General features: G+C 41.4%; 1 protein-coding gene across 1 annotated transcript; it reads right to left on the minus strand.

The window, feature by feature from the left end:
- Window positions 1–734: 734 nt before the first annotated feature.
- LOC146630337 (PDZ and LIM domain protein 3-like) lies at window positions 735–13730 on the minus strand. The gene is made up of 7 exons (XM_085355764.1): window positions 13574–13730; window positions 6049–6200; window positions 5540–5624; window positions 5256–5443; window positions 3449–3576; window positions 2647–2758; window positions 735–1154 (listed from the first exon to the last, which is right to left on the minus strand). The coding sequence occupies exons 1-7, from the start codon at window positions 13664–13666 to the stop codon at window positions 965–967; spliced, it is 948 nt and encodes a 315-aa protein (XP_085211890.1). The 5' UTR covers window positions 13667–13730; the 3' UTR covers window positions 735–964.
- Between the last annotated feature and the right edge of the window lie 1613 nt (window positions 13731–15343).

Raw genomic sequence — 15343 nt, forward strand, 5'->3', positions numbered from 1 at the left:
CGTCAAAACGGCAGTAGAAGTCGTTAAGGGTGTTGGCTAAGAGCAAGTCATCAGTGGAGTGGGGGGTTTTTTTGTCGTGGCTAACAAATGCTTATAGCCATAAAGCTTATAAACGGCCAACATTTAATATCCACCTTTCAAATATGAAGCAGGTGGATATTTCACACCAATGATGGGCATACAACCATGCCAGAGATTTAATGAGTTTGTACATGTTGAATTTTAACAAATACATTCATCGTTTTAATTTGCTAACATCTGTTAGCTTAAACCACAGGTGTCGAACTCCAGGCCTCGAGGGCTGATGTCCTGCAGGTTTTAGATATGTCCTCGATCCAACACAGCTGATTCAAATGGCTAAATTACCTCCTCAACATGTCTTGAAGTTCTCCAGAGGCCTGGTAATGAACTAATCATTTGATTCAGGTGTGCTCACCCAGTGTGACATCTAAAACCTGCAGGACACCGGCCCTCGAGGCCTGGAGTCCGACACCTCTTGCTTAAACTATGCATAAACAGAGCTGGATCTGTTAGAGCAGGGGTGGGGAACTCTAGGCCTCGAGGGCCGGTGTCCTGCAGGTTTTAGATGTCACACTGGGCCAACACACCTGAATCAAATGTTTATTTCATTACCAGGCCTCTGGAGAACTTCAAGACATGTTGAGGACGTAATTTAGCCATGTTGTTGTTGTTATTAAGGCTACACATACAGAGACCTTTAACATTATGAGCAGAGGCCTTTATTGGAAAGACAGATTGTGGTTTCGCTGGACTCTCTAAGCAACCAGGTGTTTACATTATTGCCTAGAAAATACATCATATCAGTAAGAGTGAAGAGTGTATTCTTACTGAAATATTATTACACACAGCACCAAAGTGCAGACGAACACATGAACACATATGTAAGGAATAGAAGGGCTTCCTAGATTTTATGTGTCTGTGCTCATATAAGGGAGGCAGGGTTCTATACAGAGGGAAATGTTGTGACGAGGTCGTGTCCCTCCGCTGGTCTCATTCTGGCACGAGCGTGGATCTCACAGTACAGCTGTCCCTCCACAAAGAAATAGCCCTTCTGTTTCAGGTTGACATCACAGTCAGAGCACACAAAGCAACCAGGGTGACGATATTTGTCCCGAGCTTTCACCACTGTCCCACTGAAGCATCAAAAACAAACTGATGTCAGGAGCACAGAATATACGGCACTTAAAAAGTGGTACAGCTTCACGATAAAGCATAGAACCCAGTTACTGCTGTGCTAACTGTTTATAGGTTAGAAACACTGGTAGATGTACTCTAAACAGGCTCCAAGTGTAAAGACAATAGATGGACACAAACCCAAATAACTGGAACACTTGTTTTCCTGCAGTGCAACCTCAATGCGACTTGTGTTTTTGCAACCAGAAAAGTCGCCCTCTGCTGCCCATCTAAAAACACACAGGTTTAACAGACTTCTCTTTCCCCCAGTCCCAGAAGCTTTTGATAATGTATTGAGTTTCAAAATGTAAGACATTTGTGTTTCTAGCTGACATTCAGTGGCCACTTTATTAGGTACACCTTGCTCGTACAGAATTGGATCCCTTTTTTCCTTCAGAACTGTCTGAATTCTCTTTGGTACAGATTCAACAAGGTTTTGGAAGCATTTCTCAGAGGTTTCGGTCCATCAGACAGGTGCTGCACATCTATATTAGCAATCTCTGATGATGGTGGAGGCCATATGAGTGCAGTGAACTTACTGACACATTCAAGAATTCAGTTTTTGATGGTTTGGCTGTGCGATTTAAATGACGCTGAGCCAGTACTGGTGGGCTGAAAGTGTGCCAAGAATACATCCCCCATACCAGGAGCCTGAACTGTTTGTACAAGGAAGGATGGATCCATTAATTGCATGTTTATAACAAATTCTGATCCTGCCATCCAAATGTTGAAGCAGAAATTGAGACTCGGGCCAGGCATCATTTCTCCAATCTCCTGTGGTCCAGTTTTGCTGAGCCCATGTAAACTGCAGCTTTAGTTTCCTGTTCTTAGCTAATAGAAGTGGTACCCGGTGTGGTCCTCTGCTGCTCCAATCCATCTGCTTCAAGGTTCGACGTGTTGCACGGTCACGTATGCTATTCTGCATAACTTGGTTGCACTGAGTTACTGTTGCCTTCGTATTAGCTTAAAGCAGTCTGGCCGTTCTTCTCTGACCTTTGACGTCAACGAGGAATTTTCACAGAGAGAACTGCCGCTTGCTCGATATTTTCTCTTTTTTAGACCATTCTCCGTAATCCCTAGAGGTGGTTGTGAGGGGAAAAATCCCAGTATGTCAGCAGTTTCTGAACTACTGAGACCAGCCTGTTTGGCACCAACAACCATGCCTCATTCAGAGTCACTTAACTTTCCTTTCGTCCCCATTCTGATGCTCAGTTTTCACTTCAGCACTGTGTTACTGCCACTCAGTGCATTATTAGGCTGATTAGATTTTTGCATTAACAATGAGGTGAACAGGTGTACCTAATGAGGTAGCAGGTGAGCGCATATAATTTATGCAGTTTCTGCGATCTTCAAACGATGCTAGAGCCTCTGGGTGTACTGCGCTGAACTGTGCTGTTTCTGCATAGATGGTCTTAATGTAAATCGCAGATGAGTCGTTCTATTTTTACTCACACAATCCCATTCCCACACTTGTCACAGACAGGCAGTTTCTGCAGGTTTCCTGTGGGCGTAGTTGGTTTGGTTGTGGGCGCTTTTACTGTCCTGGTCACAATGGGGCGAGTGCCTGATCACATTAGAAAGAAACCACTCAACACAAAAACCCTGCGTGATCATAACACACACATGAAAAGAAAAACCACGAGACGGGGACAAAGCGGCATGAATGATCATTCATTTTGGGTTTCTGTTTTTTGTTTTTCAGCATATTATACGTATTCTGCTAACAAAGGAAACACGTGGAAAAGTGCTTTTGTATTAATAATACTCCAAAAATAAGGAGAATGACACACACTGTGGAGCTTTAATAGGGTGTGATATGAGACATTGTCACAGTATTGCATAAATGATCTACTTACTTTCAGTCCTTTTTGTCCAAGTAAATCACAGTGTAATTTATTGAAAATGTATTAATGCCACAGGTAAGTCATCAACATGTAATTTCAGCTATGACTTTAAGCCAAAGGGTTTTTAGATCAATCCCTGAGCCCTTCTTCCAACCAGGGTTGAAAAAGATATGAAACTTTCAAATTTGTTCTTTATTTTTCTTACAGGGGGAAAGCTGGAAAAAAAAGGTTTAAAACGGCAACTTTATGTGAAAAAACAGCATCTCGTGAACTGAAAAGTGTTTGATGACAAAACTACTGCCTGTCAGTGTCACTACAACCAGGTGAAGACTGAAAAAGTGGGAAGAATTATGAATGATTTATGAATTGATTTTTTGAGGAAGAGATGCATAATTTAGGAGAGAGCTCACCATCACTGTCAATAAATTCCTGGAGGGCTTTGAAGGAGCCAGACTGCCGAGGCTCCTGGGGATCCTCCTGGTCTTTCTGTAACATCCGGTAAACGTCAGAATCCTCAATGCTGGTTAGAGCTCTGGGACTGAGCAGTGCATCGAGACACACACAGAAAAACCCCATCAAATTCTACTAACTGCAATACAGGAGTTTTCTTATAATTCTGACAAAAAAAACCCAATGAAAGTTTCACCCATCACGCTTTAAAGTTGGTGTCTAGTGTGTGCAACAAATGTGCGTAACCAGGTGACGATCACGCAGCATGATGGGTCAGCCTTACAAGGAGAAAATGGATGCGAGACAAAAACAATCACACGGATTTGATTAACGTACAATTTGAGCTGTAATTTAACCATAATTATGGTTTAATAAACAATGATCCCTTCCAGTGTACTGATAATGTGCTGCAGTGCTCGTCTAAATCAGTGCAGAAGTAATGCATGAGTGAGTGGCTTTGGTCGGATGTGACCTATTCAGAAGTTGTGGTTGAGCCACAAAGAGATTCTTTCCTATATTCCCTAAGACACCGTACATCAAACAAGCTAATGGAATCCATATGACTGCATGGGAAGGCTGAAGGCTAACATGCTGTAGCACATCTGTGTGACTCACTGGACGGGTGATTCTGGAGGTGAGTTATGTAAAACGGGCAAAAACAATTGGTGCAATAGTAGCTCTGTAGGATCTACAGTGGTTATTATTCATTCCTGTTGTTGTATTGCTGGATCCTTATCACTCAAATAAAGAGAGTTGCCATAAGAGAGGCTCCAGAGGAAAGTAATTAGTTAATCAGTTATTTGGTTAAATATTCTTAGGTCAGCTCAGTTATTTTCAACCATAAACACACACACGCACAATCTTAAAAGCTTCCCACATACTTAATAGAAGAGTAAACAGCTATTTGCTGTGTATAATTACAACGATGCAATGATGTCCTTCGCAGAGGAAGAAGGCCTTTGTAAAGTGAGACTAAAAGCCACAAGGCAAAAACTACTCCAGAGAATCAGTATGTGTACTCATTTCATTTAAGCTCATGTAAGAATTTCCACTTATGTTTGCTGTGGCAAAGTAGACACACAGGGCAAGTGACGCAGAACAGCTTTACATTAGTTGGTTAAGTGGAGTATATAATGTGTACAAAAGTATTGTGAAAGTATTGTGCACCTGTTAGGCTTTGGATTCAGGTGCTTTCAACCACAGGTGTATAAAATAAAGCACCAATAAAGAATCAGTTGTACTAAAGAGCTCGCTGAATTCAAGCATAGTAGTGTAATAAGATGCCAGCTATGCACTTGCAACAATTTAGTACATGGAATTTCTTCCAAAATTAAGTGTAAGTGATATCATTGCAAAGTGGGAGCATTTAGTAACCCTAACTGCAAAGTGGCAGACCCCAAAGTTACAGAGCAGGGTTGCCAAGTGCTGAGGTAGTGCATAAAAGTCACCAATGCTCTGCTCACTCAATAGCTGCAGACCTCCAAATCTCCTTGTACATTAACATCAAGCACTGAAACTGTGCGCTGGGAGCTTCATTGCATAAGTTTCCTGTTGATGTAATGTGTTGGTGGCACAGTGTGGCATGCTGTCGTGCTAACATTTTTCTGTGTGTGTGAACCATTAGGCTTTACACTTACGCACCTTTATATTTCTAAACATACCAACACAATGACTGATGGAAAAGTATTTCTAAGCAACAGGTTTTTAGCACTTAGTTTGTGTAATGTGGTGCTTTTAGACAAACTAATGATTATTTGCACTGATCACCTCTCAGGCTTGTGCTGGACCAAGCCTCGGATCTGGCCCTCCATAGCATCCTGGATGTTGCCACTGGAGTAGAGGCCTATAGGCGTGTTGTAGGATGTGCTGACTACCTGGCGCTTGTCATCAATGTTCGCTGCTGCCACAAATGGCTGAGCTCTTCTATTGTGAGCTGTGCCAATTGGTTTATATTCCTGGTAGGAGAAGAAGGAAGCAAGGACACTACTGAAGCAGTAACAAGATACAAAGATTTAAGGCATCATAGCTACTAAACATACAGTCTCACAGACCTGCTGCTCTGCTTCCAGGTTTATTTTAAATGGGTGAGCTCTCCCGTCCTCCATGGCACGTGGAGTCCACAGTCTTGATTCGTTTCTGGAATTTAAAGGCAGATCCTGGTCAGAAGTTCACCACGATGAACTGACTGTTAAATGCCTGTTTTTGAAGCTTGTGCGCACATGTGAGCCTAATCCTGGCACATAAAACATCTAAACTGACCTTAGATTTATGTCTTTCCTTAAGTACCACAGGCTACATATTTCTTCCACATTTTTTCCCACAGCTCATTTTGTAGTAGCAGTGGATATTATTATTAAAATTAAGGGGTCAACACACAAAATAATTGCAGTAACAATCTGTATTACAGAATGTGGATACATTAGTCATGGATTTATACCTTTATAGTAAAGCGAACACCTGTGAAATAGCTAACACCAAAAAATCCAACTTCAAATTTAACTTGAATCAAAAGCTGAATGATCCAAAAAAAGGTTTGTGAGCATGTGTATACTCCCGCAACCTTTCAATGGTGAGACAGAGCTGATGAGTGGATTCCTTTATCTTGTTCTGAGCTTCACAATGCAGCATGTTTGTTGCTGGGACTCCCTCAATAGCCAGGATGACATCACCAGGGCACAGGTTGGCAGCAGATGCCTTACTGCCAGGAGTGATCTGGATGGGAGTCAACAAACAAGGCGAGCATCATAGACAAGTGGATAACAAAAAAAAAGGAAAAACAAATATCCATCCATTCTCTTCAGCTTGTCCTTATCAGGGTCGTGGGGTTGCTGTAGCCTATTCCAGCTGGCATAGGGTGAGAGGCAGGGTACTCCATGGACAGGTCGGCAATTTGCCACAGGGTTCACACAGTGACAGATCACCAATTAACCTAACCCCACTGACTGCATGTCTCTGGACTGTGGCGAGAAGTCAGAGTACACGGAGAGAACCCATTCAGTTCACTGAAGGTTAGCCCAAATCCTCACCCTTCCACCACCGTGCTTGACTGTTGGTACAAAGTGTTTGTGCTGCTATGCTGTGTTTGGTTTTTACTGAAAGTAGCACTTAGCCTTTGTAGAGATAAGAGGCTTTCTCCTAGTAACTCTTCCAAATAAGCCATACAGGACTTTTCTATACGTACTGCCATGAACTTCAATATTTGCTGTCCCAACTAAGGCCTGTAGAGTCTAGGATGTAGTTGTTGGTAATTTTAGTGTTTCTCTGAAGATGCATGGCCCAACCTTGGGGCAAGATTACTCCTGTGAGGATTAGCAGCTGCCTTAAATGTTTTTGACTTGTAAATAACGTTTCCCTGTAGAATGATGGACTTTAGAAATTGCCTTATAACCCTCTCCGGATTGATTGGCACCTGAATGCTCCAGGCAAGCAAACTCCCAAAATTTGCTGATGATCAGTTAATCTGGTGAATTTGATCAGTAGCTCATGGCTGCTACTTATCCTCTTAAGCAATATTCAATTTCAATTCAATTCAATTTTATTTATATAGCGCCAAATCACAACAAAAGTCGCCTCAAGGCGCTTCATAGATACAGAGAAAAACCCAACAATCATATGACCCCCTATGAGCAAGCACTTTGGCGACAGTGGGAAGGAAAAACTCCCTTTTAACAGGAAGAAACCTCCGGCAGAACCAGGCTCAGGGAGGGGCGGCCATCTGCTGCGACCGGTTGGGGTGAGAGAAGGAAGACAGGATAAAGACATGCTGTGGAAGAGAGACAGAGGTTAATAACAGATATGATTCAATGCAGAGAGGTCTATTAATACATAGTGAGTGAGAAAGGTGACTGGAAAGGAAAAACTCAATGCATCATGGGAATCCCCCGGCAGCCTACATCTATTGCAGCATAACAAAGGGAGGATTCAGGGTCACCTGGTCCAGCCCTAACTATATGCTTTAGAAAAAAGGAAAGTTTTAAGCCTAATCTTAAAAGTAGAGATAGTGTCTGTCTCCCGAATCCAAACTGGAAGCTGGTTCCACAGAAGAGGGGCCTGAAAACTGAAGGCTCTCCCTCCCATTCTACTTTTAAATACTCTAGGAACAACAAGTAGGCCTGCAGAGCGAGAGCGAAGTGCTCTAATAGGGTGATATGGTACTACAAGGTCATTAAGATAAGATGGGGCCTGATTATTTAAGACCTTGTATGTGAGGAGCAGGATTTTGAATTCAATTCTGGATTTAACAGGAATTCAATGAAGGGAAGCCAAAACAGGAGAAATATGCTCTCTCTTTCTAGTCCCTGTCAGGACTCTTGCTGCAGCATTTTGGATTAGCTGAAGGCTTTTCAGTGAGTTTTTTGGACATCCTGATAATAATGAATTACAGTAGTCCAGCCTGGGAGTAATAAATGCATGAACTAGTTTTTCAGCGTCACTCTGAGACAGGATATTTCTAATTTTAGAGATGTTGCGCAAATGGAAGAAAGCAGTCTTACATATTTGTTTAATATGTGCGTTGAAGGACATGTCCTGGTCAAAAATGACTCCAAGGTTCCTCACCGCGTTACTGGAGGCCAAGGTAATGCCATCCAGAGTAAGAATCTGATTAGATACCATATTTCTAAGATTTTCAGGGCCGAGTACAATAACCTCAGTTTTATCTGAATTAAGAAGCAGAAAGTTAGCGGCCATCCAGGTCTTTATGTCTTTAAGACATTCCTGCAGTTTAACTAATTGGTGTGTGTTATCTGGCTTCATGGACAGATAGAGCTGGGTGTCATCTGCATAGCAGTGAAAATGTATGCTATGTCTTCTAATGATACTGCCTAAGGGAAGCATGTATAATGTAAACAGAATTGGTCCTAGCACTGAACCCTGTGGAACAATACAGGTGTACTTCACAGACACAGTTCATCTGAGGGTGTATTTATCCAATTGTAAGTCCAGATAAATTTTAAACTGGGTGTGCTTTCATTTTACTGTGGCGGTCAGTAATAATGCAAACAGCTCCATGTAGGACAAAGGATACTTTAATAAGCATATTCTATGGCCTGTTTCAGTTCCTAGACAGTGTTCCCTGGGAACACTGAATGGGGGATCTTTAAGAAACACAACAAGTTTTTCACCAAGCAACTATTTCTGAAAATTATGGGAGTTACACACTTTACTAAGACACACCATTCATTAGCTAATTCCTAATTAGTCTGTCCAACGTCCAACTTTTAATTTCAGCAGCCGCTGTCTTCATTTGCTTTTCGTCCTACGATTTAACTAAATTTTCATATCAGTTTATTCCTCTCAGTTTCAGTGACAAACAAAAACATGCCCTCGACGAATTCAGGGATGTACGGCTGTAGCTGGTGGGGTCATGGGAAAAGTTTGGGACCAGAAGACCAAGTTATGCAGCGGAAAAGGTTGAAGCAGCCTGAATTAGTATCATTATCAATAGAGGGAGTGGAAAATGAGCACGATATTTACGTCTGTATTAAAACTATTTCCTGTTTGTTGTATCATAGTTTGCTAACAATCATAACAAAGTGTTCTTTTCTCAAAAACAGAAAACTTGGCATGTTTGAGCATTTAAATCCAGCTTCAATAGAGTCCAAATGCAGTTCTTTTCAACAACACCTTACACGAACGAGCAAATACATAATATGCTTAAACTTATACATGCTTACACACAAAGACTTGAGTAAAAAAATAAAACAAAACCCCAACATATTCCGGTGATCTCATTTCTACGTTATGGTCAAGATTCTTACATGGATTGAAGCTTTAGCTTTATTAAACAGAAACTCTGCCCTTGACTTGGATTCCCTCTGTACATTGCCTTTATACAGTCCAGTACGTCCAGATGTTGCAGTGCTGTGAAAAGTCTGTTCTCCATCACTGGCACGTCATCTTTTAATACAGTACTCAGGGGCTGGGCCCCTTGTTTCTGTTCCCCTGCTTGGATCAAAGCTTTATAACCTCCCCCCCCACACACACACACAAATTCAAAACACAATTCAGACCATTGATGAGCTAAATCTATAAATTCAGCAGCTCGTGCACTCTCCACAGTAGCTGCTAACAGAGAGACGTTGCTCTGGTTGGTATGCATGTGTGTAAACTCTCCTGTCATGGAGCCAAAGTAAACACCGAGTGACAGCGTCCAGATGGTAATATGTATTCTGATGGTCAGGAAGTGACTGGAAAAAAGAGCAAGAACTGCCAGAAAGCCACCAGGGTCACAGCTCACCTCTCCCGAGGCAACATCAAACAGTACCCAAAATGTCCACTTGCGCCACACAGGGCACGACCTGTGCTCAGTCATATTGCATTACTGGACATTGCAGACTGAGCTACACTGAGATGTTACGGTGAAACTTAAATTAGGTCATCTGCCTATAAATAACAGCGGATAAAAGTGGTGAGGGGATGTCTCATGCTTCCAAAAGAGGGAGCGGTAATTTACAGTGGAGCATTTGTTTGAGAGCGCTGTCAGACTTTGTCTCGCTGCTCTCATGTCTGGATCGAGTAGGTACACAGCCATGCTTTTATTTTTTTCTTTAATTACATTCTTTTGCTTCCTCGGAGTTCAGCTGTCATGTCAAACGTTTGTCTTTGTTTAAATTACAACCACCTGCCTGCCTTTTCTTTCTGCTTTTCTCCCGTCCTGCCTCTCTCTTCTCTTTTTACCTCCCTTGCTTGCTCTAAAACTATTTTCTTAAGAGTCCGGGATAAAATAGGGGATGCAAGTAGCAAGACTGGGAATGTGACAGGTTGAAGCTCGTTGTGAAGGAGTACCTCAGCCTTCTTGTCAGCTGCAATCTTCTTTTTTTTTTTCTGCCTGTTTGGACCGCTGGACTCTGATAAGCATATACAGTTGTAGTCTTAAAAATTAAGCCAAAGTAATGACATCATGGGAGTAGTTCTCTCACAGAGATCCTGCAGAGACACGTAATGCATGTTAGGCAATTGAATCCATGTGCTTTACACCCCTCATGGAGACATCACACAGAGATGCAGATCTTCATGGGTAAATCTAGAGCGGCGCCCACTTTACAGCCCCTGTGTGCTGAAGAAAAAGATGATTATCACTTGTGTTTACTTTCACCAGCTGGAAACACCAACGGCTCATGAAGGGGAGGATGTTCCTAACCAAAAATGGCATTGAACGGAGCGAGTCGAATCACTTGTGCTCTCAAATAAATCTTGTGGGTTCACTGAAGTAGCAGCTTTTTAATCTGCCCTGTAGCCATTTTTTTTAATCATAGTTTGTTTTGGGGTTTGGTTTTTTTAACAGTTGGTCTCTGTTACATATGCATTTGAGGATACAGCTTCTCATATTACTGATCTCATATCGTTTCCGCTTCCCCTCTCTCTTCAATCTCAGCCTTCTTTCATCACTGTGCTCATACAGGCCTCTGAGTGTCCACTAACACAACAGGTGTGAGTTTACTGGAAAGAGCTGGTGGTTTGTGAGCTAAAATTGCTTTTGGTCAGTATTTCCTGAGGTCCCTCTCTAAATATAGATTCACATAACCCCATCATACATAACAGGATTACTGATCTCCATCTCTGGCTGACTCTGGGGATTCAGCCCACAGGCAAGTTGTAACACAGATGGAGAAAGCAGTGCTCATCGTCAAAATCCTAACTTTTGTATTTTGCAGTGATCAAAACAGTTATTTGGAGCAGTAGCCAATATAAATGTCTGTTAACTGTGTGCATCCTTTGAAATTCTTATGTGTTTATTAGGTTTGTGGAGTCTGAATTATTAAAAAGCTAAAAAAAAAAGTTTTGATTTTGACCAATATGGAACAAAAACGCTAAAACTTCCAACTACAAGGGACGATGTAATCTCATTTAGAAATAATCCTCATCAAAGTAACAGAGACTGGTTTTCTTACTCACAGGCTATGCTCAAAAAATATTGGATCACCTACACGTTACACCCCATGAACGTCTGCAGTTGTGCAGTTCGCAGAGCATCTCCTAAGCACCACGTTCATCCCCGCTCAGCAACTTACGTGGCTGGCATTGCTGTGTTTCCTAAATGCTTCCACTTTGGAATAATGCTTAAAGTTGAAGACTTTAAAGTAGTCACCGTATTATGATCAAATTCATTGAGCTGAGCATGGCTGGACACTTTATTTTATATGCCTGTGAGAATGGAACTGAAAACATCTGAAGTTACACTAAAAGCTGACAGGAAGTCACCATTTTACAGAGACTACAACAAAAATGACAGATTTTTCACCCATAAGGAATAAGTTCACATCCCGTTTAGGACATCTGTTGAGACTTTGCTTTTGACTGTATGATTAGGTTAGATTTTGGCAGCAAAAGTTAGCTAGCTCTAAAAAAACAAAATAGTTAATATAATCCTTTTTAAAATATAAATTACATACTGGAAAGCAATTTCTACCATCTACATCTAATGGCTTCTGTTTTAGATGTTGGAGGGTTTTATTGAAGTTTATTGAACTACTTGGTACTGTTAAAAATTTTGCTAGTGTGTGAAAGAGTGGCAGCGAGGTTTCCTGCCCAAGCATTAGTAAGCTAGGTGCTACACCACTTTTCTGAAGTTGTAGATATGATTCCATAAATGAATGAAAAAACATTTTATGATAGCTTTGACTGGCGCTTCAGAATAACAGTCTAAGTTTGCTGGTGGCAAAAACAAGCTTTTACATTCACACAGATCTTTGCTAAGTGGGATTAGCGTGCTTGACGGTCGTTGGTTTCTTGCTCTATTTTAGAAAGTACAAACATTTTGGTCAAAAATTATTTAGGTCAAAAAACATTTAGGTCCCCCAAATTAGAAGATATAAATAGGTTTGAAAATTACCTGAATTTTCCTTTAAAAATGAGACAATAGGAGCCACTGGTTAGCATAGCCTAGCTTAGCGTTCTGAAGCGAAACAGATAGTTGGACTCTCTAAGTTTACCTGCACTCCCAAAACTTACTTATTAGAATGCTATTTGCACTCTCACACACGCAAACCACAAAAACAATAATATAAAATTTATACAATTAGACTAGAGCCTGGTGACTTAAGGACAGCAACATAAAGAGTCAGTGAGGTTTGAGATATAAAAGACTATCTGTTATCATATTTGTACTAAACTAACAACAACACCCAGTCACTTATCTACAGTATTTATCTTCTTATCCAGCTTTGGCCTACAAAATACATGAACATATTTAACATATTTTCAGAAACAGAGAATGTGAACTGTACCATTTAATTTGTGCTAAATTTACAACATCATTATTGGTATCTGTGAGGATTCCCTTGTTAGTACTTCGTGTCAACAGGAAATACCTAATTTCTTCCAGGAAATTATCGTTTTCATCACCGATGACCCCATACAGATAAGAGTTTCTCCATTTTCTTATCTTCCAAGTCCACCTACAGTCAGTCATTCACATGTCCAAATGACTTAATCTAGTTGGAATTTTTTTTTTGTATTTGCGAGTTATTTTTGTTTCTTCTCTCATCTTTTATCTCTCTCTGTGCTGTTGAGGATGACGAGCTGCCTGATGCTGTAAGCTGATCCAAAGTTGGTGTACTTTCTTCTCAACAGCTGCACTGTTCTAACAGACATTTCATAATGCTGCGCTCATCACTCCAGCGTCGGCACTGTCTGTTCGTCCTGTAACGTGAGGAGGTTCACACAGGTTTGTCCAAACATTTGTTTAGATCATCGGCTTTAAGTTGGTGATTATTCACACAGGCAGCGGGATTAGAGTATGATTTTGGAAATATTTTCCATGCTTCAAAATTTACTCAATGAGACATCCGTGTTTGTGTGTGTATTCGTGTGCGTGTGTGCACATATGTTGGATAACAATGCAAGCTGCTATTTGTATCTAAGCCTCTTGCATTTACTGCGGCACAGGTGCAAGCTTCATACCACACCAGAATGTTTCTAGAATGAATCGTCTGGAAGCACAATGTTTACCCTCAAGCTATTTGAAAAATGCACTGGGAAAAGAAAAAAATGATTTAAAGAACTACTTAAAAAACTGGCAAACTGATATCACTTTGCTTCTGTTCTTATAATGCAGACATTATGCCACTCACTCACTCACTCACCCTGGAGATGGTCAGGGGCTGGTTGAAGTCCTTTCCTCCTGTCAGACGAAAGCCCCAGGGGGCCGGCCCATCCAGCACCACGTTAAGTGGCATGACCCTTTAAAGTCTCCCTGCTGTTTTGACAGCAGCACAGACAGTAAACTGCACACTGTGGGGATCACAGTTAAAGAGCAGTGGAATATCAAAGTGATGGAGATTTTGAACCAAGTGAGGGGGTCAGGGGGAGGAGGATGGACAGCTCCCGCCCCGTGAGTGAGGTAATTGGTCAGATTTTGGGAACTGACTCTCAAGTCTGTACTAATTCTGTCTGAGCGTGTCTCGTTGCTTCTTTTACAGTACTCAGTAACTGCTTACCTAAATGAACTCGTGTCCACACACAGACTGAAGATGTAAACCAGCTTCTGTCAGAAGCCAGCCCCCACTAATGCTTCTCATCCCTGGGCAGCTCGAGGTCTGGCTGGCCTCCTCTTGCTCTGGTTGATGGGTCTTGCTGCTCCTGCCCTTATTTGGTCTGAAGGCAAAGCTTCTCTCTGAGGCCTTGGAGGTCTCACAGGCACATTCCAGTCACTATTGATTTGGAAGGGACCCAGGACTCTCACTCCTAGCCGAGCTTGATAACAATCCAGCTCTGACTTGAAGTTTGTTTTTTTTTTTTATTGTGTTTACAGCAGAAACCGGGCTTTGTCTACTCTATTAAACTGAGCCATTTTTCATGTCTTTAAAGACTTCTTCTAGGCCAAAATCTGAATTCGCTCTTTGTGATCTCAGGAATTTATTTTTCAGCCAATACAGAATTTTCTTTGCTCCCCTTTCATATCTGTGTAGTACTATTAATAAGTTAAAATAAAAAATAAATAAAAACATCAAATGGTCCATGCCTGTGAGTAAGGCATACTAATCTGTGTCAACAGTGATAGCCATTTAGCCTGAGCAGGGAGCGGCTTCATCATGTAAATGTGCCATTATGAATCCACACCACAAACTCCGCCTTCGGCCTTGAAAACCCTTTCCCACTTGCAGTATTTCAGCGTGGATCAGATTCATGGTTTGTTTCTGTGGTTGCCATGACATGGAATCACTTGTGTTTCCACATTTCTTTCTCTCTGGACAGAATTAACAGGCCGTAACAGTAAGAGTACAGATCTAGGCATCCATTCTCTGTAACACCAAAACCATATTTAGCACACGTGTAGCGTTCAAGTACATAAGCATATAGGCATTATATGAACTTTATGTTTACCTTGCTTTACCTGAGGAATGGAACAGTTATATATGTCATGCAAGTTTAATGCAACATAGATCAGGACTGCTCTACTGGTTCAATGTGTGATGAAGCTTCAAAATCCACCAATAGCAACACAGTAACTCTGTAACTTCTGTCGGTGCTGTGCTTTTTTGGAAATCGAATTTCCCAGAGGAACCCACCTGAGGGATTAATAAAGTTCTATCTAATCTAATCTAATCTAATCTAGCGCTGTTGAACGTGACTGAAACCAGGACTCTGCTTGTTTGCAGACCCACTGAAAGAGCTCTCCTTATTTATCCTTTATTTATTCTTGTTTTCAAGTCTGCCTAGAGGAGCCGTGCATATGGTGGATTGTAGCCAGAGTGTCGTGACAAACTGCAGGGCACACGTTCCCCTCCTGATGGTGAAATTTACATCGCTTGGACTGAAGCGACACTCACAGACACCAACTGCTGTTTCTTTGCTTCTTCGCAAAGAATTTGTGACCTTTTGCAAAAGTTTTGTTTGTAAGAAGAAAGAAATGT

This window comes from Diplotaxodon limnothrissa, linkage group LG6, assembly GCF_057381915.1.
Source record: "Diplotaxodon limnothrissa isolate DT_005_m linkage group LG6, D_limnothrissa_male_GT1.1, whole genome shotgun sequence".
NCBI lineage: Eukaryota > Metazoa > Chordata > Actinopteri > Cichliformes > Cichlidae > Diplotaxodon > Diplotaxodon limnothrissa.